This window comes from Bufo bufo, chromosome 9 (assembly GCF_905171765.1).
Source record: "Bufo bufo chromosome 9, aBufBuf1.1, whole genome shotgun sequence".
Taxonomy (NCBI): Eukaryota; Metazoa; Chordata; class Amphibia; order Anura; family Bufonidae; genus Bufo; species Bufo bufo.
The window spans coordinates 73,202,254-73,229,229 of NC_053397.1; the positions used below are offsets into that span (position 1 = coordinate 73,202,254).

The window sequence follows — 26,976 nt, forward strand, 5'->3', positions numbered from 1 at the left end:
AACTTGAAATACCGCAATCTTAGATGGATGTCCTAAGGTACGTAACCCAATGCGTTAAGGTAAGTCAATCGGGAATAAAGTATGTGTCACAATAGTATCCACTCAGTTAAGGCTACTTTCACACTAGCGTTCGGGTGTCCGCTCGTGAGTTCCGTTTGAAGGGGCTCACGAGCGGCCCCGAACGCATCCGTCTGGCCGCAATGCATTCTCAGTGGAGGCGGATCCACTGAGAATGCATCCGCCTGCCAGCGTTCAGCCTCCGCTCCGCTCAGTGAGCGGACACCTGAACGCTGCTTGCAGCGTTCGGGTGTCCGCCTGGCCGTGCGGAGGCGAGCGGATCCGTCCAGACTTACAATGTAAGTCAATGGGGACGGATCCGCTTGAAGATGACACCATATGGCTCAATCTTCAAGCGGATCCGTTCCCCATTGACTTTCAATGTAAAGTCTGAACGGATCCGCTCAGGCTACTTTCATACTTTGAAAATTTTCTAAGTAATAATGCAGACGCATCCGTTCTGAACGGATGCGAACGTCTGCATTATCGGAGCGGATCCGTCTGATGAAACATCAGACGGATCCGCTCCGAACGCTAGTGTGAAAGTAGCCTAAACTAGACATCAGGATCATATACTCGCATATATTGTGAGCCACAGGGAGTTAATGGTACTCTATTGGTATTTTACGGTATTTTACGTTACCGCTTCTTCGTCTGTTGAGACCGGTCTGCTTATGCAGAGTGGCGTGTGTCTCCGCTATCGTCTGCGAGGACCTGTAGATGAAACTTCCCCGCTCCTAGGAGTATGTTACAGCGGTATAGCGCAGTTCACCGTTGTGACCTGCAAGGACCTACGTGGCGTCCCACGTGGTTCACTGCCAGGTCATGTGACTTGAAAGTTCAGGCGGAGACTCAGGTCGTCTTTAGACGTGAGTGGTTAACTCAAAAGCCGGGTATTGGAATATGCAATTTTAAGCGCTCCTTCTTAATGATCCCTCAATGTTGTTACCATTTTGGAGCATTCCGTTCTGTTCAGTTCCGTTTTGTCCCCATTGACAATGAATGGGGACATACTAACATAGTACATAAGGCCGAAAAAAGACATTTGTCCATCCAGTTCGGCCTGTTATCCTGCAAGTTGATCCAGAGGAAGGCAAAAAAACCCTGTGAGGTAGAAGCCAATTTTCCTCACTTTAGGGGAATAAAGAATTCCTTCCCGACTCCAATCAGGCAATCAGAATAACTCCCTGGATCAACGACCCCTCTCTAGTAGCTATAGCCTGTAATATTATTACACTCCAGAAATACATCCAGGCCCCTCTTGAATTCCTTTATTGTACTCACCATCACCACCTCCTCAGGCAGAGAGTTCCATAGTCTCACTGCTCTTACCGTAAAGAATCCTTTTCTATGTTTGTGTACAAACCTTCTTTCCTCCAGACGCAGAGGATGTCCCCTCGTCACAGTCACAGTCCTGGGGATAAATAGATGAAGGGATAGATCTCTGTACTGACCCCTGATATATTTATACATAGTAATTAGATCTCCCCTCAGTCGTCTTTTTTCTAACGTGAATAACCCTAATTTTGATAATCTTTCAGGGTACTGTAGTTGCCCCATTCCAGTTATTACTTTAGTTGCCCTCCTCTGGACCCTCTCCAGCTCTGCTATGTCTGCCTTGTTTACAGGAGCCCAGAACTGTACACAGTACTCCATGTGTGGTCTGACTAATGATTTGTAAAGTGGTAGGACTATGTTCTTATCACGGGCATCTATGCCCCTTTTGATGCAACCCATTATCGTATTGGCCTTGGCAGCAGCTGCCTGACACTGGTTTTTGCAACTTAGTTTGCTGTTTATTAAAATTCCTAGATCCTTTTCCATGTCAGTGTTACCGAGTATTTTACCATTTAGTATGTACGGGTGACTTGCATTATTCCTTCCCATGTGCATAACTTTACATTTCTCAGTGTTAAACCTCATCTGCCACTTCTCTGCCCAAGCCTCCAATCTATCCAGATCCCTCTGTAGTAGTATACTGTCCTCTTCAGTGTAAATTACTTTACACAGTTTAGTGTCATCTGCGAAAATTGATATTTTACTGTGCAAGCCATGTACAAGGTCATTAATAAATATATATTAGAGAATAGGGCCCAATACTGACCCCTGAGGTACTCCACTAGTGACAGTGACCCAATCTGAGTGTGTACCGTTAATAACCACCCTCTGTTTTCTATCATTGAGCCAGTTACTTACCCACATACAGATGTTTTCTCCCAGTCCGAGCATTCTCATTTTATATACTAACCTTTTATGTGGTACAGTGTCAACATAAACTGAAGTTTTTTTTTCCGGTATTGAGACCCTATGATGGATCTCAATAGCGGAAAACATTAATGTTAGGCCTCATGCACACGACCGTTGTTGTGTTCCGTTCCGCAAAATGGGGTTCCGTTGTTCCGTGATCCGTTTCCGTGTGTCTTCCTTGATTTTTGGAGGATCACCAGACATGAAGGAAAGTAAAAAAAAATCTAAGTCAAGTTTGCCATGCAAATGATAGGAAAAAAACGGACGCTCGGACGCGGGTGACAATCTTGTGTGCCTCTGCGTTTTTTCACGGTCCCATTGACTTGAATGGGTCCGCGAACCATTTTCCGTGAAAAAAATTGGACAGGTTATATTTTTTTGACTGACTGAAACCACGGATCACGGACGCGGATGGCAAACGGTGCATTAGCCAAGTTTTCAACTGACCCATTGAAAGTCAATGGGTCCGCAGAAAATCACGAAAAACGGAACAACGGACACGGAATAAAACAACGGTCGTGTGCATGAGGCCTAAGTGTGAAAGTAGCCTTACAACATTAGTACAGCTGACTTCTTAAAGAGGACCTGTCACCTCTCCTGACATGTCTGCTTTAATAACTACTTGCATCCACCATGTAATAATAATTCTGGAGCGTCTATACTTATGACTCTATGATGTGTCATTCCGTTATTATTCCTTCTAGAAGTTAGGAATACATTTCTAGCGATTGGCAATGAAGGTCGGGGCATGGGGGGTTACCAGTTGGGGGTGTTTCCCTGCACAGTCTGACACTGGCAGCACTGATTGGATAGTATTAGACTGTGCAAGGACACACCCCAAAATGGTAACACCCAGCTGGACCTTCATTGAAAACTGCCAGTAATTCATTTATAACTTTTAGCAGGAATAATAAAGGAATGGCCCATCATTGTCATAAGAATAGATGCTCCAGAGTTGTTTTTGTCAGGGGAGGTAACGGCTCCTCTTTAAAGGGTTTCTGTCACCAGAATTAACCCTATTAAACTAGCTGACATTAGTGATGTGCTGATGTCAGCTGAACCTAACTAGCCTATTCCTACTTTTATCTATGCCCCCGTTACTCCAGAAATATAACTTAATAATATGCTAATTAGCCTCTTGGTGCAGGGGGGGGCGTTGTTCCTGCTCCTAGATTGACAGGGCCAGGCAGCCTTCACCCCCAACTGCCGGCCCTGTGCGCTGGGGAAATCTCACACCATTCAGTATTCGGCACAGGTGCAGTGAGGAGCGCCCTTCACTCACTGCGCCTGCGCCGAATACTGAACGGGACGGCGCAGGCGCGAAATTTACACAGCAGACAGGGCCGGCAGTAGGAGACCAACGCTGCCTGGCCCTGTCAATCTAGTGTAGCAAGTCGTGGCCAGAGGTTGGAGAACGGAGCCTCTAGGAGCATAGGGTTAATTCTGGTGACAGAAACCCTTTAAACAGGTTCCATCAGCTCTCCTGATGTGTCTGTTGTAGTATATACTTGTATTCCTCATAAACTCTGGAGCATCTTATCTTACAATGTTGAGGTGTCCTTCCTCTGTTATTCCTCCCAGAAATGTTGGAATAAATTGTCATCCCTTTCACTTTCAAAGGGAAGTAGTGGTCCTACACACCCTGTCACTGTCCATTCCTTGCTGGCAGTGTCTGACACCTGCCGGTGACAAAGGGGACGGTAACACCTTGTTGTCAGGTTGTTTATACATTTCCAGGGGAATAACAGAGGAACGGCACAACACATAGTTGTAAAGAAAGGGGCTCCAGAAGTGTTACAAGTCAGAAAAGATGATGGGTGCTCTAACTTTTTGGGATATGTAGCTCAGCGTGAAGAGCAGAGATTGAGCCACTTGAGATGTCAGAGGCGGCGGTTTTGCTGACCTGATCTGATGAGGCCTGTCTGCCAGTACAGCGGGCGGTTTCTCCTATTTATGAGGCTGCCCGTCAGTATCCAGGAGATGAACTGGCATTAAGGCGGCCGCTCTCTTAGAATTAAATGAGACAGTGTTAGTGCTCCCCTCCCCCACTGAATAATCTACCGCTCCTTGTCTCATTCTGATTGTGCAAGGAACCCGAGATCCGTGTGCTCGGCACAAAGGACATGTCTGTATGGCGGCTGTGAAATCCGAGCAGAATCTCTTAACAAGCTTGCTTGTGCAGCAAGTAAATGTTGCTGAATGTGCACCCTTCCTGCCCCGGCTCCTGGCAGGTGCCCCTTTCTCCTTGACATGGCGCGACTGAAGCCATTTAATGGAGCGGCTGAGCTATTACTTATTTATGAGGCCTTCTCTGCGTAGCCATCAGCTGTGTGTTAGTGCATAGCATAGCCCGGGCCGTCCTGTTCAGGGAGAACCCTGTTCTGTAGTAACATCATGCTTTCACAAAAGCTTGTAGACTAGGGAGCTGCAGTAGTTCAGTTTGCTCCACATGTCTTAAAGGGGTTCTCCAGCACCTGGATCTAAATACTTTTGTAATTGCGTGTAATAAAAAATTCTGTATAGCCACTGAGGTACTCAATTAAATATATCTGTATAGTGCCACCTGCTGTTTCTTCTATTTCTTTGTCCTGCTCACTGAGATGGTCGCACATGCTCAGTTTCATCCTTCAACTGCCTCCTGAGCTGTGATAGGGAGAGAACTCCAGCGGAAAAGACACGCCCCCCTGAGCTGCAGCGGAAAAGACACGCCCCCCTGAGCTGCAGCGGAAAAGACACGCCCCCCTGAGCTGCAGCGGAAAAGACACGCCCCCTGAGCTGCAGCAGAAAAGACACGCCCCCTGAGCTGCAGCAGAAAAGACACGCCCCCTGAGCTGCAGCAGAAAAGACACGCCCCCTGAGCTGCAGCAGAAAAGACACGCCCCCTGAGCTGCAGCAGAAAAGACACGCCCCCTGAGCTGCCAGCTTGATAAAAATCTAGCACAGCAATGAATGGGGAGATCTCTGGATCCATGTACTGTACAGGGCTGGTTCTAGCTTTTTTAGAAAGAGCTTGTCATGGACTAGTTTTACATTAATCATGGGATAACCCCTTTAAAGGGAATGTACAGGATTAGAAAAGCATGGCTGCTTTCTCCCAAAAACAAGAACATCACCACCGCTATCCACAGGTTGTGTGCAGTATTGCAGCTTTACCCCATTGACTCCACTGGAGCCGAGCTTCAAGACCATACAAAACCCACGGACAGGGGTGGTTCATGGTCATGTTTTTCTTATCCTGGACAACCCCTTTAATGGGAGTGTGTCACCAGGAAATTCACTGATAAACCAGACACCATGCCTTGTAGGATTAGCTGGGCTGAATGTAACGATAACTTTCTTTTAGTGGTAAATTGCTTTATGCTGGAGAAAAAGTACTTCAAATTCATATGCAGATGAGAATTTCTGTGCACTGAGGGCGGGCCCAAGTCACTCTGTGCACCCGTGCTCCTCCTGCTTCTTCTGCCAGCCCCCTCCTCTCCTCCTTGATTGACAGGGCCAGGTGAGGTGACTTTACAGGAAACTGGCCCTGTCATGAAGGAGAGGGAAGGGCTGGCAGAAGGAGTAAGGGTGTACAGAATGGCTCGGGCCCACCCTCAGTGCACTTCTCCGGGAACAAATTTCAAATGGACCTGTCCTAAAATGGGAGCAGAGCACTTGCAGAGCTGCCGAGGGGGGTGAGGCCTCACTACACACTGCACTACTCTACAATAGAGGATAAGTATGCCATCCTGCCTACAATATGCCAACATGGCTGAGCAGCCTGACAGGAAAACTGTATATGCCAGAGAGAGTATTGATCCCCCGCCACCTCTCCCTCCTATGCAGCTCTGCAAGTGGAGGCAACCAGCCCTGCTCACATTCTAGGACAGGTCGCTGGCGGCCATTTTAAATCTTTCCTGGAGACCCCCTTTAACTGCTCGGCACTTTTATTCCAGAATGAATTAAGGAATCTCTAAGTGATGTGTATCCTTAGGTTCAGCTGAGGTAGCCCTACAAGGCCTCATGCACACGACCATGTGTATTTTGAGGTTCGCAAACATCTAATCCGAAAAATGTAGATACCGGCCGTGTACATGTGTCATTTTTTGCAAGCGCAATAGTAGAAATGCCTATTCTTGTTCTCAAAATAGACAAGTTCTATAATTTGCGGGACAGACACATCCGTGTGCTGTCTGCCTTTTTTTTGCGGCCCCATAGAAATGAATGTTTGATCCGAAGTTTGTTGAAAGGTTAGTGACGCTTTCATTTTATAACAAGGTGCAATTAAACTGGCGTAAATGATAGTGAATGTGCTGGGGGCTGGTTTTAGAAAGTGGCGTGGGGGCGAAGTAGAAATTAAAAATCTAAATTTAGGGGCCATGGTGTTTAAAAAGTCTCTGGCGTACAGGTGCGTTGTGAATGACCCCCAATGTGTTTTTTTTAGGGGGCTCTATTTCATAGTATTAATATGTGGCTTGCAGTGATTAAAGGGGTAGTCCGGTTTCAACTAAATAAGTTTAGTCATTGTACAGTCTTGCAGTTTTCGAATACACCCTGTGTATGGATTGTAGGCGGTTATTTGCGTCGTCTGATGACACATTTCCTTTAACTTCCATAGGGTGAGAATCTGTCCTGGTCATGAGATGATCATTACAAAGCATGTTGTAATTGAGAGTCCTATTACACTTCAGACGTTCCCGATATCTGTCAGATCATCTGCGGAGATGAGGGCTGCATTTACACGCAGCGATCTCCTCCGCTGTATGGAGGCTAGCTATCGCTTGTCCCCATAGTTATTATTCACAAAAAGATCTGCTGCGCAGGAACTATCAGGATCAACAGAACGTCAGGACTAACCGATGAATGAGCATAGGGTGATAGGAATGGCGATGCGGCCTTCCTTTGACCACAATGGGAGGCAGTGTCTGCTGAATCTGCACCAAATTCTGCCTGCAAAAGACCCCATGTCAGTGGCTAGCTCCTTAGGCTGGATTCACACAGTTTTTATTGCGCTTATTTTTTGGCTTATTTTTTTACATACTCCAGATGTTAGCTAAATGTCTGTGGGGATTTTGAAACGGAGACCACGCGTTTTTTCGGCTAATGGTGTTTTTTACAGTTTCTAGTTTTTTTGCGTAGTGTGCGTGTGTGTGACCTTTGCTCCATCTCTATGGGAGTGTATGAGATAAAGCCATGCGCTAGAGAAGTGAATGGAGTGGTAGTACACATGTGTGACCTCTGTTCTATCCTTATGGGAGTGTAGGAGATAAAGCCAAGCGCTAGAGAAGTGATTGGACTGGTAGTGCACATGTGCGACCTCTGTTCTATCCTTATGAGAGTGTAGGAGATAGAGCCAAGTTCTAGAGAAGTGATTGGACTGGTAGTGCACATGTGTGTGACCTCTGTTCTATCCTTATGGGAGTGTAGGAGATAGAGCCAAGTTCTAGAGAAGTGATTGGACTGGTAGTGCACATGTGTGTGACCTCTGTTCTATCCTTATGGGAGTGTAGGAGATAGAGCCAAGCTCTAGAGAAGTGATTGGACTGGTAGTGCACATGTGTGTGACCTCTGTTCTATCCTTATGGGAGTGTAGAAGATAGAGCCAAGCGCTAGAGAAGTGATTGGACTGGTAGTGCACATGTATGACCTCTGTTCTATCCTTATGAGAGTGTAGTAGATAGAGCCAAGTGCTAGAGAAGTGATTGGACTGGTAGTGCACATGTGCGACCTCTGTTCTATCCTTATGAGAGTGTAGGAGATAGAGCCAAGTGCTAGAGAAGTGATTGGACTGGTAGTGCACATGTATGACCTCTGTTCTATCCTTATGAGAGTGTAGGAGATAGAGCCAAGTGCTAGAGAAGTGATTGGACTGGTAGTGCACATGTGTGACCTCTGTTCTATCCTTATGAGAGTGTAGAAGATAGAGCCAAGTGCTAGAGAAGTGAATGGACTGGTAGTACACATGTGTGACCTCTGTTCTATCCTTATGAGAGTGTAGAAGATAGAGCCAAGTTCTAGAGAAGTGAATGGAGTGGTAGTGCACATGTGTGACCTCTGTTCTATCCTTATGGGAGTGTAGAAGATAGAGCCAAGTGCTAGAGAAGTGATTGGACTGGTAGTACACATGTGTGACCTCTGTTCTATCCTTATGGGAGTGTAAAAGATAGAGCCAAGTTCTAGAGAAGTGAATGGACTGGTAGTACACATGTGCGACCTCTGTTCTATCCTTATGAGAGTGTAGGAGATAAAGCCAAGTTCTAGAGAAGTGAATGGACTGGTAGTGCACATGTGCGACCTCTGTTCTATCCTTATGAGAGTGTAGGAGATAGAGCCAAGTGCTAGAGAAGTGATTGGACTGGTAGTGCACATGTGTGACCTCTGTTCTATCCTTATGGGAGTGTATTAGATACAGCCAAGTGCTAGAGAAGTGAATGGACTGGTAGTACACATGTGTGACCTCTGTTCTATCCTTATGAGAGTGTAGAAGATAGAGCCAAGTGCTAGAGAAGTGAATGGACTGGTAGTGCACATGTGCGACCTCTGTTCTATCCTTATGGGAGTGTAGAAGATAGAGCCAAGTGCAGCCTGACTGCTAGTGACGTGCCATTCAAGTACATGTAACCTCTGAGGCTAGTGATTGGCTGCAGTGGTCATGGGACTGAGCCACTTCCGGTCTTCCAATCCTGCAGGGAATGGAAGTGGCCGGGAACAGAGCAGTGGTACGGGAACAGTGGGCTGTCAGACCACCGTGATGCTACAAAGCAAACGCCATACACTGAGAAATATCATCCTCTTCGCATTGTAAAGTAGTCACGCCAGGCTGCGATATCTGGAGGAAAACGTGCCTCCACCTGTAAGAGCGTTGTCTGAATATTATTCTCTGTGAGATGGTTTCCTTTAGAATTGTCAGAACATAAATGCCCAATCATTGCCCCATGTATACATGCCACCCATTATCTGACATACAGGAATATGCTCCTTTGAAGGTGGACGCATTGCGGCCACATGGTCAGGTTTTGGAAGCCAAAATCAGAGGTGGATTCAAAAAAGAGGAGAAGTTGTACCTGTCCTTTTAGACTTTTACTCCTTTTATGATCCACTTCTGATTTTGGCTTCCAAAACGGCATCTGGAAACCTGACCGTGTGGCTGTACCCTTAAAATTGCTTGTTTTTGGTACCCGACAAATGAAAACTAGTGCTAATTCCTGGATATAAATGCAGGTGACGAGTCAGTGCCGATCCACAGGCTGTTATCGCTGATCGCAAAATATCTGCCGTATTGAAGGACTCTAGTTGTTGGCACAATATCTCGAACATTCCCTCAAGGCCCCTTGTATGTAAGGCTTCTGTATCTAGGATCATAATTGGATAATTACAACGCCCACCAGTAATTAGCTGTGTACAAACGGTCAGAGCACAACACACGTGTTACTATGGAGGAGCTGTACTCGTCTATGCCAAACACTGCCGTCACCTGAGTTGCGATCCAATTTTTTTCATATTCAAACGATTGCCCGATGAGTGTTAAATTAAAGGGGTTGTCCGGGTTCAGAGGTGAACCCAGGCAGATCTCCTCCTTCCCCGACTCAGCCCCTCTGACATGAGCATCGGAGCATTTCATGCCCGATGCTCTCCCTTGCCCTGCGCTGTATTGCGCAGGGCAAGGGCTGTTTGTTTATATTTTTAACACTGCTAGGCAGAGGCTTCTGCCTAGCAGTGTTCCCGGTGATGTCACTGGCACTGGTGATGTCACTGATGGGCGGGCTTTAGCGCTGCCTAGCCATTTTACGGTAAAGATGGCGTAACCTGCACCACATCTATTGCGGGGCTCAGGCTAGAACTCTAGTGCAGGAATAGACCCTATTAGCGTAGTTTCAGACAGATTTTTACGCCAGAATTGTGGGGCAATTTTGGAGCAAAATGACACATCTTAGGCCCCTTTTCTGATGAAGCCCCACCCTCTTTCTGCTAAGTCCCGCCCTCTCATTGAGTGTCATAAAAAAGTGTAGAAACCCTAGATGCGCCAAATTGCACAACTTTTTTTTTTTTGGGCAGATTTGTGGTGCAGACATATTAGTAAATCTGGGCCGATTTATTTAGCTTATACTTAGAGAAAAAAAGGAAAAATCCCAAGGCCAGCATTTTCCACCACTGAATACGTTCTCTCCTTTTATGATCCACTCCTGATTTTGGCTTCCAAAACTGCATGAAAAAAACCTGACTGTGTGACTGCGTCAAGAAATCAGGAGATTATATAAGTCGCGGGTATAGAGGGGTTCTCTAGGGTTAGAAAACAATGGCTACTTTTGCCAGAAACAGCACCACACCTGTCTGCAGGATGTGTGTGGTATTGCAGCTCAGCCTCATTTACTTCAGTGAAGCTGGGCAGGTGTGGTGCTGTTTCTGGAAGAAAGCAGCCATGTTTTTTCTAATCATGGACAGCTCCTTTAATAAATGAAAGCGTTGCAGTGCTCACTGACGAGGCTATTGGTTTTCTACTGTATTGAGGCAGAATTCCTTTAGTGCTTTTACTACATTGATCTTTAAGGTCACGTCGAACCTACACAGAGCGGAGACATGCATTATGTAGGCTGAGACAATATTTATGGGGACCTATAAATTCACTGTGACATAGGAGATAATTGCCACATGTAAAGCTTCCTTTATGGCTTCCGTGACATTAGATGCTAGTGACTGTACGGGAATTGGTGCACCTTATAAATGTACTAAATCTCCCTACAGTATTAGAATGTATGGGCTCCGATGCACCGAAGTTAGTTATTTGCGAAGTCGTGCGAGACTTCGTTGAATAACTTCGGTACCGAAGCTGAGTTCAGTTTTAAAGTGATTTTCCACTTTAAAAATCAATTACAGAAGTTATTTAGTGAAGTCCCGCCCGACTTCGCAAATAACTAACTTCGGCTCATTGGAGCCCATACTTTCTAATACTGTACGGAGACGGATCTCCGTACAGTATTATTCTGAAGTATTGATGTAACATATGAAGCACGCTTCGCTCACCTCTAGTCATAACCCTCATATAGACTAGGCTTGTGAAGCTGGCCACACACATTAGTCTTTTTTTCGGACCAACCTGCAGAGAACGGCAGGTATGGCCGACACTCTAATGTGTGGGGAGCTCCCGACTCTCCTTCGACAGAGGATGAAAATTTTCGCCCGATTCTTTTGTTCTCCCAGAAGATAAGCCACCACCATACCTCTGGGGCAGCAGCTTCCTCTGCTCTCCCCATAGAATACACAGACACATTTGCCGAGCCTAACATGGATGTATGTGTGTGGGGAAGCCGGGAGGGAGTCGGCAGCTATTGAATGCTTATGGCCGCCTTTAGAATGAGATGTGATGTATACCTGCTGTCAAAACTGTAGCAATGATCCCTTCCATTCCATTTGCGCCTGTGTATACTCCAGGCTTCAGTGAGGTTGTGTCCACAGTATGAGTGCTATCACGTACTTACCTGTCTCCGCTCCCACGGTAAGTATGGCTGACAGTGGGGCTGCTTGACCCCTCAGGGAGCCAGGACATTGGACCAATCCGGCTCTGTACCGGCATCACACGCCTCCTGAGGAGGACTATTTGCGGCTGCTGACCACTGGTGCCTGTGATTGGTTACTAAGCCTTACTACCTAGTTGTGTGTTTGCTACTCTGGATCACTGACCTTTTGCCTGTTATTTTGGCATAGCCTCTGATTATTAATTTTGCCTCTGATGTGACCTCCTGGTAATATACTCTAATAGTTTGTGACCTCTCCTTTGCTTGCTGACTTCTTGCTGATCTCTGATGTTTTCTCCTGTCTCGCTTTGCTGTGTATTTGTATCTATTTTAGATTTAGATCCGGTCCTGGTTTTGCCTGTCTGGTTTTCTCCTCTTTATGTCTTACTACTATTCTCCCACTTTGGTTTAGGCCCCTGCACTTAGCGGTGCGGGTGGAGCACGGGGCCGCACTGTTCCCTACCCTTTCATGACAGGTGCCTTCACACGTTGCAAATTTTGTGGCAGAAATTTCCTTGGCTGAAAATCCGTTCCATTCAGCTGACTGCGTCTTGCAGAAATCCATACACTTGCTGCCCCATTAAAAATCAGTGGAACTGATTTTCAGTTGTGGAAATTTCTGCCATAAACTCTGCAGCGTGTGAAGGCATCCTAATGGTAATGTCGTCCAGTCTTTGCCTTGAGGTGTTTTACTACATTGATCTTCAAGGGGACATATAGTTGCATGTTTGCTCTAATGCTTCCATCGATGATAGTTTCCGATATTTTACATATCGTATCCAAAAAGGGTTGTCCAAGATTTTCGAAAAATTGGCAGAAAACTGCATTAAGAAAATATAGGATTGCTCACCCTTGTCCCGCCACTCTGCTCCCCACTGGTCCTGCAGTAGTGACATCACATTCATTGTTCACATGAGCCAATCAATGGTTAGTTGTGCATGAAAGGCATATGACCACTGAGGCCAGTGATTGGCTGCAGTGGTCACATGAATGATGCACTGCTAGAGTGCCAGTACATTTACAGGGTGAGTAATGGTTCTTTTTATACATGTTCCTGCTCTTTGCCAAATTTTTAAACACCTAAAACAGTAATAAAACAACCCCTTTATTACTAGTGTGAACTTTGCCTAAGATTACCTAGACCAGATACACTTTAACACATTCTCAGCTGTGAGCAGCATTGAAGGGATTTTCCACTCTTCAGACAGTCCAGATAGGTCATCAATATCGGATTGTTGGGGGTCTGACATCCAGCACCACCAACGTTCAGCAGTTTTTGGCTACAGCCGTCGACAAATCAGTGGTCAGAAGTAGGGCTTAGCGAACCCGAGTTCGGGAAATGTTTTTTTACAGTACAAATTCATTTATGAAGTTATTGCGCAAAGTCTCGTGGGACTTTGCAAAGCAACAACTTCAGCTCATCGGAGCCAATACATTCTAATACTGTACGGCGCTCCTGCTCCGTACAGTATTAGAACAAAGTTTTATGCGAATCGACTTTGGATGTTTCATCCGAAGTCGATTTGCTCATCCCTAGTCAGAAGCAGAAGGCTCCAACCACTGTGCATACTGCAGCTCCCATTCAACTGATATTTAGGTGGGTCTGTTCAAATTTTTCGGCCCTGGATATAAGCAAACCTACTTCTATTCACTGATAGCAAGCAGAAATCTTAAAGAGCATTTTTTAGCAAGATCAATCGTGCATACAGGCTGGTAGTGTTGATTCTTCTGAATAAAATTAATACTGTTATGTGAAAATCAGTAGCGGTGTTCCTAAGGCCTCATGCACACGACCGTTCCGTTTTTTGCGGTCCGCAAATCGCGGATCTGCAAAAAACGGAAGCCGCCCCGTGTGCCTTCTGCAATTTGCGGAACGGAACAGGCGGCCCATTGTAGAAATGCCTATTCTTGTCCGCAAAACGGACAAGAATGGGACATGTTCTATTTTTTTTTTTGCAGGGCCACGGAACGGAGCAACGGATGCGGACAGCACACGGAGTGCTGTCCGCATCTTTTGCGGCCCCATTGAAGTGAATGGGTCCGCACCCGAGCCGCAAAAACTGCGGCTCGAATGCGGACCCGAACAGCGGTCGTGTGCACGAGGCCTAAGAAAGAAAAGACTTGTTATTTATGCAAACGGGTATCATTTTAATCAACAGGATCAACCCTACAAGGCAGTATGACTGGTTAAATAGGGTTGATCCTGTTGATAGGTGCTCTTTAAAACTGTTTCAAAATTGAAAAAATGTGTATAATAGAAAGCTTAAATTTTTTTTGTGATAGTGTAATTCTGCATAAAAAAATGGAAACCCTCTCATCTGCCCAGTCCATCTAATGGAAGCTCCGGCTGCCCTCTGGACTGGAATCACACTGATTGAATATTGAGTTGTCGAGATCTAACTGAAAAGCTGTCATCACGAGCCGTGAAGAGGCACCTTGTGTGACTGGGTCTCATTGTGCAGAATGTTTGCCGATCCTGTCCGTTAATCAGGAAGCTGCAGGTAAAGGTGCTCCTTTGAAAGCTGCTTGGCTTGTGTGTGTTGCCCAGAGATCACCAAGGAAATGGGCAGAGCATGGCCACGGCCCTGAGTAATGGGAGGAAGCCTCAGCTGCTGATAAGAAGCCTCTGCATGCTTTGGCGTCAAGGAAACTGTTTAGGGTAGGTTCACACTGAGTTTTCCTGCAGGTTTTTCAGCCAAAGTCAGAAGTGAATTGGAAATCTAAAGGAAGGACTTCTACTCCTCCTTCCTGCCGGATCCACTTCTGCCTTTGGCTGAAAAACCTGCAGAAAAATGTGCCTCAAAACCTGCTAAAAAAAATCTGTGTGAACCTACTCTATGGGATTTCAAGTTTTGCACCCAACTCCTCCTCTAGTGCAAAAAACATCAGAAGTGTTGGCTGCGAACGGAAATAAATCTCCAGTTTAAGCATGCCCAACGTGTGACTGCTCCTCCGAGCCGAGAATGCTATCTAACAAGGAAAGGGGTTCACTGGGCACATAAATGGCAGTTTAATATCTATGGGACACGCCTGCCTAATGTAATGACTGTAGAAGTTCGGTCTGGTCTCATGATGGTCAGTATATTAGAAACATGGATGACTAGGGCTCCGGTTTTCAAGGCTATGTTCCCCGGAGAACCCCTTGGAATCATCTCTCTACTCTTGGCATGTTGTGTGCAGGCTTTTATTTTCATTGACTTCTTCTAAGTAACATTTTTGCTGCTTCACAGATCTTCAAAGTGAATAAGAATTTAGGTTTAATGCAGCTTTAATTCTATATTAGTGATCAGATTGTGTGTCAGCTAAGGCCAAATTCAGGGGGTGTTTTACGGTCCAAAGTGGTTGCACCATCCTGCACCTTTCTTCTGATGATGGGGTTGGCGTAACAGCTGCCCAAAACAATCCCAGGGGAGTCTATGAAGAAACAGTGATGCCACTTTTTACCTGGATGACATTAGACCTACCTCGCGTGTGATTGTATATGAATTGGATCCATTCCCCTAAACCTGCAGTCTTGTCCAAACGCTTTTGTCCAACCTTTTGAAGGTTCTTAGAACTGGAGATATAGAAAAGTAGCAATCACAGCGGTAGACATTGATGTCTGAATTTTGGCATAAGCAAAGGAATTTTTATGACTTTAGTGCTATAAACGAATAATTTTAATTACTGCAAAATGCGTCAGACTCAGTAAGTACCGCTGCTAGTTGTTATGTCATAAATTTTTCTGACTTCTTCTTTCAGCCCTGTTCACATCCTAGGCATATTGCCTTGTGTTTGGAGTTGTTTGTGTTCTATCAGATTTTGTGTGGGATTATAGGCAAAAACTATTTATGTTGGAATGTCATTTATTTCACACTGGTATATCTAGCACTAGCACTTTCACCATTACTCTTAAGAAGTCCCTCTATTCTACTGCTCCTGCCTGCTGTAGGCACACTATTCTACTGCTCCTGCCGGCTGTAGGCACGCTATTCTACTGCTCCTGCCTGCTGTAGGCACACTATTCTACTGCTCCTGCCGGCTGTAGGCACACTATTCTACTGCTCCTGCCTGCTGTAGGCACACTATTCTACTGCTCCTGCCTTCTGTAGGCACGCTATTCTACTGCTCCTGCCTGCTGTAGGCACACTATTCTACTGCTCCTGCCGGCTGTAGGCACACTATTCTACTGCTCCTGCCTGCTGTAGGCACACTATTCTACTGCTCCTGCCTTCTGTAGGCACACTATTCTACTGCTCCTGCCTGCTGTAGGCACACTATTCTACTGCTCCTGCCGGCTGTAGGCACACTATTCTACTGCTCCTGCCTGCTGTAGGCACACTATTCTACTGCTCCTGCCTGCTGTAGGCACACTATTCTACTGCTCCTGCCTGCTGTAGGCACACTATTCTACTGCTCCTGCCGGCTGTAGGCACACTATTCTACTGCTCCTGCCTGCTGTAGGCACGCTATTCTACTGCTCCTGCCTGCTGTAGGCACACTATTCTACTGCTCCTGCCGGCTGTAGGCACACTATTCTACTGCTCCTGCCTGCTGTAGGCACGCTATTCTACTGCTCCTGCCTGCTGTAGGCACGCTATTCTACTGCTCCTGCCGGCTGTAGGCACACTATTCTACTGCTCCTGCCTGCTGTAGGCACACTATTCTACTGCTCCTGCCTGCTGTAGGCACGCTATTCTACTGCTCCTGCCTGCTGTAGGCACGCTATTCTACTGCTCCTGCCTGCTGTAGGCACGCTATTCTACTGCTCCTGCCTGCTGTAGGCACGCTATTCTACTGCTCCTGCCTGCTGTAGGCACGCTATTCTACTGCTCCTGCCTGCTGTAGGCACGCTATTCTACTGCTCCTGCCTGCTGTAGGCACGCTATTCTACTGCTCCTGCCTGCTGTAGGCACGCTATTCTACTGCTCCTGCCTGCTGTAGGCACGCTATTCTACTGCTCCTGCCTGCTGTAGGCACGCTATTCTACTGCTCCTGCCTGCTGTAGGCACACTATTCTACTGCTCCTGCCTTCTGTAGGCACCATTTTACTGCTCCTTCCTCTGGAAGGTTCTCTATTCTACGGCTCCTGCCTTTTGTAGACACTATTCTATCATTCCTTCCTTCTATGGACAATTGGACACTATATTTTACTGCACCTTCCATAGACACACTATTCCACTGCTCTTCTGTAGGCATAGGCAGTCTGTTCTACTACACCTTCCTTCTGTGGACACACTATTTTACTGCTCCTGCCTTTTGCATGCACTCTACTCTATTGCTCTTGCCTTCTGTGGACACACTATTTTACTATATCCTTCTGTAGATACTCTATTCTACTGCTCCTGCCTTTTGTAGACACTCTATTCTACCATCCCTTCCTTCTATGGACTATGCCATCCTTCTGTAGATACTCTATTCTACTGCTCCTTCTTTTGGAAGATTCTCTTTTCTGCTGTTTCTTCCTTCTGTAGGCATTCTATTCAACTGCTATGCTCTTTTGTATGTATTCCATTCTACTGTTCCTCCCTTCTGTTGGTACTTTATTCTTCTGATCCTCCCTTCTGGCGGTGTTTTATTCTTCTGCTCCTCCCTTCTGGTGGTGTTTTATTCTTCTGCTCCTCCCTTCTGGTGGTGTTTTATTCTTCTGATCCTCCCTTCTGGTGGTGTTTTATTCTTCTGATCCTCCCTTCTGGTGGTGTTTTATTCTTCTGATCCTCCCTTCTGGTGGTGTTTTATTCTTCTGCTCCTCCCTTCTGGTGGTACTTTATTCTTCTGCTCCTCCCTTCTGGTGGTACTTTATTCTTCTGATCCTCTCTTCTGGTGGTGTTTTATTCTTCTGATCCTCTCTTCTGGTGGTGTTTTATTCTTCTGATCCTCCCTTCTGGTGGTACTTTATTCTTCTGCTCCTCCCTTCTGGTGGTACTTTATTCTTCTGCTCCTCCCTTCTGGTGGTACTTTATTCTCTTTTGTAGGTGCTCTATTCCACTGCTCCGTCCATCTGTAGGCATTCACGTCTACACTTCCTCCTCGCCTCCTGCACACACACACATACAGTTAGGTGAAAATTATTGCACAGGAAAAGAAGAATACTTGCCCATATCTATTATTTAGGGTGCTGCTTTTATTTTCCAGAGCGCCTCTGAGACATCTGATTGGTTGGCAGATCTGTTCTACTGCAAGTACTCTGTGTACTGCTCCTCCCATCAAACCAATACTGTGTTAAAAACAGGAGTTTTATAAACCAATGACTAAATTATAACATCTGTGTATTCAGTACAATATCGCAGCATCCAGAATGTGGGAAAACTGCCAAGTGTGAACGTGTCCTAGGGCACAAAGCAACTTGTGATCATCATAAGTAAAGCCAAGTAATCACTACATTCTTTCTTAATGAAATCAGTAAAATGAAGACTTTGTACAGTACAAAAATAAAATCATCATCTGTGATTTTAATATTAGTGTTCTTCATACTCCTGGACATACAAAATAATATATTTTTCACTTGCCATTAGCTAGGAATGTCACTCAAGACTTGACAAGAGTACCAAAGGGAATGGTCACCTTAGAAATATTATCTGACAGCACACTGGGTGGATAAATGGAAAATCCACGTATGAATAGACAGAAGCGGGTGACCCTTCTGTATCAGGAAACAGAGAGGGAACTGACACAACGCAAGTGAATATTGAGAAAAGAACCATTTATCCTGGTGTCATCCGGCCGCTGCTCCCTTCCTGAATCGGTGCATTTTTCATAAGTAAACATCCATAAGCTTCCTGTGATTGCATACAATATACATACGTTTATTTAAGAAACCTGTGGATTGATGATTTGGATTTGAATTATTAGATTCTCAGAAATGGAGTTTGCATATTTAAAGGGTATGTCCAGCTTTACACCACTTTAATATTTGTATCTCAAAACTTGCATCCCTTTACAGTTTAGTGCTGGAGACTTCCCAGAATTTTGACCACCAGTGCAGGCCTTGAGTCAGAGAGAAATTGAAAGAGATTTTAGCTCTGAGGCCTGCAGATTTGTGAATGCAGCTCTGGAATATAATACAAGCTGTAAGGCCCCTTGCAGACGAGCGTGTCCGGATACGTTGCGTCTGCGATCAGGGAAAATCGCGTGAGTAGGTACGCAATTGCAGTCAGTTTTGACTGCGATTGCGTTCCGATGTGCAGTTTTTATGCACGTGCGTGATAAAAAACTGACTGTGGTACCCAGACCCGAACCTGGACTTCTTCACTGAAGTTCGGGTTTGGGTTTGGTGTTCTGTAGATTTTAATATTTTCCCTTATATCAAGGTTATAAAGGAAAATAATAGCATTCTTAATACAGAATGCTTAGTAAAATGTGGATTGAGGTGTTAAAAAATAAAAAAAATTTACTTGCCTGTTCCAATTGATCGCGCAGCCGGCATCGTCTTCTTTCAGGACCTGCAAAAGGACCTTTGGTGACGTAATCGCGCTCACCACGTGGGGCCTGTGTTGCACAAATGATGCGTGAAAATCGCCTTGTTCAGGTCCAGGGGACTGGTTTATGACACAGAACACCAAAGATAGACTGCCTGCATCATGCACAGTTCCCCTCAGGCCCTGCACTAGGCCTAACACAGAAGCCCACAGTTACTAATGTGAACGTGCCTAGAATTTGGTGTAAAATGCACCAAAATTTTGAGCTTTCCTGGCACAAAATGTATCTTTCAGTTTTAAACATTTATGAGACAAATATGAAAAAAAAGAATACGCTTGATGAGAGTTGTAGTTTAGCAGGAAAGCAGGTGTGAGCTATCAAAGAAGTGGCATGTCCTAAACATAATAGCAAACAGCCCCGAATTTGCAGGGACTGTCCCTAATTTTCAGAGACCGTCCGCAGACCTTATAAATAAATGTAGTACAGTTAAATATAGTAACTCACCGGGGACATCTCTAATTGTAGACGCTCTCTTTCCTTTTCTTTATCTTTTGGCCCGGACCACCATGACCACTTCTTCCAATCACGGTTCATCTCTGCATAATTTTGTGTAGATGTCTTTGGATTTTTGTGTTTCCAGCATCCTCCCTACATTTCTCCCACTTGAAAACAAACTCATAGATGTACCGTAGTTATGCCCAGACCATAATTCCCCTCTTTGTGCCCCACACAGTGATAGTACCTTCCCAAGCAGTAATAGTGCCCCCTTTAGGTCCTACTTAGTAATAGTGCTTTTCTTGGTGCCCCACAAGATAATAACGCCCCCCTTGTCCCCCTACCCAATACCAATGGTTGTGCCCCCACACAGCAGAGGATCTCTTGTGCCCCTATATATAGCGCCCTCCCCATTTCCTACGACTAGCATCTTAGTCCTCTTTCTGATGCCATCAACCCAGCGCAGGCATTGTGATAAAATGATGTCCTGACGCTGGAGTCCTTCCTGTGCTTTTGAACCTCTGCAAGAGGGACGTGGCAAGGAACCAGTGGCTTAAATTTTTTTGGGGAATTGGCGCTGGCCCCTGGCAGTCCCCCTTCTCTAGACCCAGTTGCTACACCACTGTTAGTAACAGAAAACCAGATTTCATCAGTGCATCAGTAATTTGTGAATATGCAGCATTTGATAATTGTAATGCACGGCCCGCACTGTGACCCGGAGTCCTTTATTAGTGAAATAGGGAGAAATCTGCCATATAGTGGCGTCCGTTCAGCATAGAGTTTCATTGTAAAAAAAAAAAATACATATGCGTTAACGCATATATAGCGTATGTAATAAAGTTTTTTTATGGGACTCTGCAGGATACAAAAGCGTGGTATCCTCCCCCCCCAACTTATACTTTAAACGGATGGCAAAAACGTGATGTGAACCCACCCTTACACTTCATGCTGCCCTCAGACAGGGTGACCGATTCCCTATAGCGTGGTCACTATTATGAGTTTATTATTGTCACATGGTCAGGGATAATCTGCCCAGTATGGTAGCCCTGCTGGGACCCGCGGCTTAAATACTGCATCAATGCCGTGTTTTCTTCATAGGAACATTCTTCAGCACACATAAGACTAGCACAAATCTTCAAGATACATGAAATAAAATAGAAAAATTACAAATGATTGGTTAGATTCTTAGGGGGAGACTTATCAAACTGGTGTAGAGTAGAACTGGCTTAGTTGCCCATGGCAACCAATCAGATTCCACCTTTCATTTTCCAATGGAGCTGTCAAAAATGAAAGGTGGAATCTGATTAGTTGCTATGGGCAATCAGTTCTGCTTTACACCATTCAGGGCCGGTTCTAGGTGAAATGGGGCCCTGGGGTGAAAAACAATAAGGGCCCCCCCCTTCCCCCATGACACTTGATGACTTTTACAGAAGAAACTGTATATTGTGTGGCACAGTGGATGCTGTATGTGTATAACATAAACATAGTTCATATGAAAACTTAGTTGCTTGGCTCTTGGGGATCTCGGACACCACTTCAACACTTGGCCGGGGGGTCGGCGGACCTGATGTTGTGTTTTATCCTAATGAGAAAGATTTCATAATAAGGATTTGGAGAAGGGGCAGAGGGATAGCAGAGCAGGGAGAGGCTGGTGCTGCTACTAGGGGGCTCATACCATGGGGGAGTAATAAAGCCCACCATAATGCCCCCCCCCCTTCAGTAGAAATAATTCTCCTTATAATGTGACAGTGCAAAAAAATACCCCCTTGTAATGCCCCCAGTTGAGCTAATGTCCCCATAGTGCCCCTATAATGTGCCAGTATAAAATACCCCTATATAGTGCCCCAGTAAATGCCCCCATAGTGCTCCTCTCCCCCTCCCTCCTAGTGCCCCCCATAATGTACCAGTATAAAATGCCCCATATATAGTGCCCCAGTAGATGCCCTCAGTGTCTCCCATAATTTGTAAGTATAAAATACCCCTTCTCAGTGCCCCCGTAGATGACCCCATAGTACTCCTCTCCCCCCTTCCCCATAGTACCCACCATAATGTGCACCATAGATGTCCCCCAATCATGTGCCAGTAATAAAAGCCCCCCCACCATCATGTGTCAGTAACAAGAGCCCCCCATATCATGTGCCAGTAGCCAGAGCCCCCCCATATCATGTGCCAGTAGCCAGAGCCCCCCTATATCATGTGCCAGTAGCCAGAGCCCCCCCTATATCATGTGCCAGTAGCCAGAGCCCCCCTATATCATGTGCCAGTAGCCAGAGCCCCCCCCTATATCATGTGCCAGTAGCCAGAGCCCCCCCTATATCATGTGCCAGTAGCCAGAGCCCCCCTATATCATGTGCCAGTAGCCAGAGCCCCCCCTATATCATGTGCCAGTAGCCAGAGCCCCCCCTATATCATGTGCCAGTAGCCAGAGCCCCCCCTATATCATGTGCCAGTAGCCAGAGCCCCCCCCCTATATCATGTGCCAGTAGCCAGAGCCCCCCCTATATCATGTGCCAGTAGCCAGAGCCCCCCCCCTATATCATGTGCCAGTAGCCAGAGCCCCCCCCCTATATCATGTGCCAGTAGCCAGAGCCCCCCCTATATCATGAGCCAGTAGCCTGAGCCCCCCCCATCAACATGAGCCAGTAGCCTGAGCCCCCCCCATCAACATGTGCCAGTAGCCTGAGCCCCCCATCATGTGCCAGTAGCCTGAGCCCCCCATCATGTGCCAGTAGCCACCAGTATTGACAACAGCAACAAAAAAAACCACTTATACTTACCCCCTTGGCAGCGATGCGATGCAGGCCTCTTCCGGCCTGTGTCCCGCGCTGTACGGCTCAGGCGGCGCGGTGACGTCATCGCGCCGCCTGCGCCGGCCTCTGATAGGCTGCCGGCCTAGTGCCTGCACCCTGCAGCCTATCAGAGGAAGGGAAAGGGACACGCCTGCCCTGCTGCACAGCCATCTGTACAGATGATTGGAGATGAGCGCTTCCACAATGGAAGCGCTCATCTCCATGTGACACTGACTGTCCTGCCTATAGTTAGTTGCGGGCCGGCGCGAGGGGGCCCCTAAGGACTCGGGGGCCCGGGGGCAATTGCCCTCCTTGCCTCTATAGAAGCGCCGGCCCTGACACCAGTTTGATAAATGACCCCCTTATTTTTATCTCAGGCCTTTTTCACACGTCAGTGTCTGTTTTCTGTCCACGAACTAACAGTCCATTCTTTTCATCCGTAATGATTTCTGTGATGCATCAGTTTTTGTTCCATATGTCCATTTTCTGCCCTCCGTGTGTCATCTGTTTTTCACGTGTGAAAAAAGCTGGTGTAGGCCATTTTGGCCCATCCTACGGTGTTTCCTAGCAATGATCTGCGAAAAACAGACCAAACGTGCATGGCATCCATATGCTGTCCAAGGTTTTCCATGACGTATGGACTTGATTGGGTGTGTTTGGTATGGAAGAAGATGCAAAGTAGTTCATGCTTTGGTTTTATCTTTTATGTGACTGTTGGTCTGCATATACCCATTGGGCGACATTTATCAATAATGGTGTCATTTGTGCCAGAAAAATACTAACATTACAAATCAAAATTGGTGATTTGCTTCACCTCATATATCATAAGGCGCACGCCACTTTTAAAATGTGACTAGTTTGGTGCCACTTTCCTGAGTCTAGCTTTGCCCTTCCTACTAGCTGAGTGCTCAAAGACTAACCGACCTCCGGCATAGTCGGAGCACTCACTCTGACAAGAGCGACCCGGCCGGCGCAGAAACCTAAACCTCCGTTACTACTATACGCCTGATTCTAGGGCTACGCGTTTCGCTAATATTTGCTAGCTCCTCAGGGACTTATTAGAGCAGCATAATAACGGTTCTGGGATTAGAGCGGCAGAGTTGGCATCGGAGATAGCCGGTCACAGCGCTCGGGTATCTCTGGCGCTCTCTTACAAATGAATGGCGCAATGACAGACTTTTCTGACCAGCCGCTCTCTCCATTTCAGGAGGGCTCCACGGGGTTCTTGTGATCGGTGGGGGTCCCTGCGGTAGGACCCCAACCAAATCTGATCCCCTGTGCTGGATGAAGGCGATACGTGACTCTACTTTGACTGTGAGGCACGTGGATACGTTTACAGCTTGTTCGGCACAGTAGTGGGTGTTCTGATAAAAATGGACGGTCTCTGATTAATACACATCTGTGAGCCGAAGGCACCTGGAGGGGGAGGATTTCATTTTTGCTGTGTCCAGTTCTTTATCAGGTGCATTAGCTAAGATCCGCTTACCTATGATCACAGGCAGTAGTCAGAAATTATTGTGTGCAGGGAAATATCCATAATATCTGAAAATTAGAAATACGGATATTTTATTTAGTCTCCCATGAATATAAAAATCACTCATAACTGCAAGCTGACATAGATTGTGTGGCCGCCCCAGGACAGCGGTGTCCCCTTTTTGGTTGTCATCCAGCTCTTTTTAGCTCTTTTCACACTTCCCTTATATTTCAGTTTTTCTGATCCATAGGAAAATAACAGAGTGTTGGATCAGTCCTGTGGCGAACACCAACCGCCCCTATGCACCCCATAGACTTAAAAATGGGTCTGTCTTGTTTTCATCATGGTGCCCGTCCTTTGATGGAAAGAATATCCCCGAAATTGTCGTCTAGAGACACATTACATAGAAACAAATGGAATTTTTTACAGTGTGACCAAGTTAAAAAGACAGCTCAAGGACATGTAGTAGTAATTTTTACCACTTAACAGGCCATAAACGCCAGGCAGAAATCTGGATGTCAGTACGGCATGATAGGCCCATTGCCACGATGTGTAAGCACATTTAGGGTCATTTATCAAACGAGTAAAGTAGAACTGGCTTAGTTGACCGTAGCAACCAATCAGATTCCTCCTCTCATTTTCTAAAGGAGCTGTCTAAAATGAAAGGTGGAATCTAATTGGTTGCTATGGGCAACTAAACAAGTTCTACTTTATACCAGTTTTATAAAATGACCCCAATTCAGTTTTTTAAAATCGTTTATTGTAAATTTAGGTAGAAGTGGTGATTCTACACTGCTCTCGCTACTTTCCAAAAGGGGGTTGTTCCAGCTCAAATATCATAATTTAGACCGATTTTCTGGCGTAAATGAGACCAGAAATCTACAGTTCTCTGGCGTAGATTTCATTTTAGGTGAATGGACTGCCAGAGGATGCGCCTTGTCATAGACTAAGGGCATCCTCTAGCGGAGCAGGGGATATCAAACGTCTTTGATAAATTCCCCCCTTTGTTCCTGATTTTCTACTTCTATTTGGCATGTTTATAGTCAGATCATTTGTGCGAATGACCCAACGTACAACTAATCGCATTGTGGCCAATCCTAACCTTGATCTGAGCTTTAGGGACTATTCACTGGAACGTGATGTATAATACATACATATTACATCTGCATGTCGTGGCCCAACCATTGGGTTTAAAGGAGTTCTTCAAGACCGGGAACCCGTTTTGATACTCCCAGGTAGGGTACAGGGATTAAAACAAAAACTCACCTATTACCATTCCAATGTTGAGCTCCCTCCTTTTTTTTCGGTTTACCACTGGACTGGAAGTGTGGCACCCACGAGCACGTTACTGCTGCTGGACAGTCAGTGACCTCAGCGGTGGCAGCATTGTTCCTGGCAATATCAAAAGGTCCGCAGTCTTGGAGAACCCCTTTAACTGAACTGAACTCAAAGCATCATAGATGCTGTGAGCTCCTGTCACGGACACTCAGTATGTTGCACCCCTATTTTTTTTAATCCAAAACCAGAAGTGGAAAGTCTGTGACTCTTCCAGGTTTGGCTTACAAATTCTGATGAAAAATACTGACAACGTGTTAGTGGCTTAGAGTGAGCATTGATGTTTAGAATTTTCCTAAGTCAGATGAATTATTCCATGTGTTTATCAGCAGCAAAGCATCCACCATTAGTTGTCAGGTTTTCCTCATGAAGGCTACGTGTTTCCACATGTGTGATCTGCTCAGTTCATTTTCTTACGTGACTTTTTTTTTTTTTCAGTCTTTCAGTTTGTCAAGAAAGAAAATTGTCCACTACACAAGCTATGATCAGAGGAAAAGAGCCAACGCGGCCTTCCTGATTGGTGCCTACGCAGTAAGTGGAGAACCCAAGAACCCTGCCCGTTCTGTCAGAGGAGGAGAGGGCTGTCACACATCAAGAACCCTGCCGGTTCTGTCACAGAGGAGGAGAGGGCTGTCACACATCAAGAACCCTGCCGGTTCTGTCACAGAGGAGGAGAGGGCTGTCACACACCAAGAACCCTGCTGGTTCTGTCACAGAGGAGGAGAGGGCTGTCACACACCAAGAACCCTGCCCGAACTGTCACAGAGGAGGAGAGGGCTGTCACACACCAAGAAGCCTGCCCGATCTGTCACAGAGGAGGAGAGGGCTGTCACACATCAAGAACCCTGCCTGTTCTGTTACAGAGAAGGAGAGGGCTGTCACACACCAAGAACCCTGCCTGTTCTCTCACAGAGAAGGAGAGGGCTGTCACACACCAAGAACCCTGCCGGTTCTGTCACAGAGGAGGAGAGGGCTGTCACACACCAAGAACCCTGACCGATCTGTCACAGAGAAGGAGAGGGCTTTCACACACCAAGAACCCTGCTGGTTCTGTCACAGAGGAGGAGAGGGCTGTCACACACCAAGAACCCTGCCTGTTCTGTCAGAGAGGAGGAGAGGGCTGTCACACACCAAGAACCCTGCTGGTTCTGTCACAGAGGAGGAGAGGGCTGTCACACACCAAGAACCCTGCTTGTTCTGTCACAGAGGAGGAGAAGGCTCTCACACACCAAGAACCCTGCCGGTTCTGTCACAGAGGAGGAGAGGGCTGTCACACACCAAGAACCCTGCTGGTTCTGTCACAGAGGAGGAGAGGGCTGTCACACACCAAGAACCCTGTGCGATCTGTCACAGAGGAGGAGAGGGCTGTCACACACCAAGAACCCTGTGCGATCTGTCACAGAGGAGGAGAGGGCTGTCACACACCAAGAACCCTGCCTGTTCTGTCACAGAGAAGGAGAGGGCTGTCACACACCAAGAACCCTGCCTGTTCTGTCACAGAGAAGGAGAGGGCTGTCACACGCCAAGAACCCGGCCGGTTCTGTCACAGAGGAGGAGAGGGCTGTCACACGCCAAGAACCCGGCCGGTTCTGTCAGAGAGGAGGAGAGGGCTGTCACACGCCAAGAACCCGGCCGGTTCTGTCAGAGAGAAGGAGAGGGCTTTCACACACCAAGAACCCTGCCGCTTCTG

General features: G+C 46.4%; 1 protein-coding gene across 2 annotated transcripts in view; it reads left to right on the top strand.

Annotated features, from left to right (window-relative positions):
• Window positions 1-26,976, top strand: part of CDC14A (cell division cycle 14A) — a 101,218-nt gene that overhangs the window by 16,750 nt on the left and 57,492 nt on the right. For both annotated transcript variants that reach the window (XM_040408040.1, XM_040408041.1), the window contains exon 4: window positions 25,725-25,817. In XM_040408040.1, coding sequence (XP_040263974.1) covers window positions 25,725-25,817 — 93 coding nt within the window. The remainder of the gene's footprint in view (window positions 1-25,724; window positions 25,818-26,976) is intronic.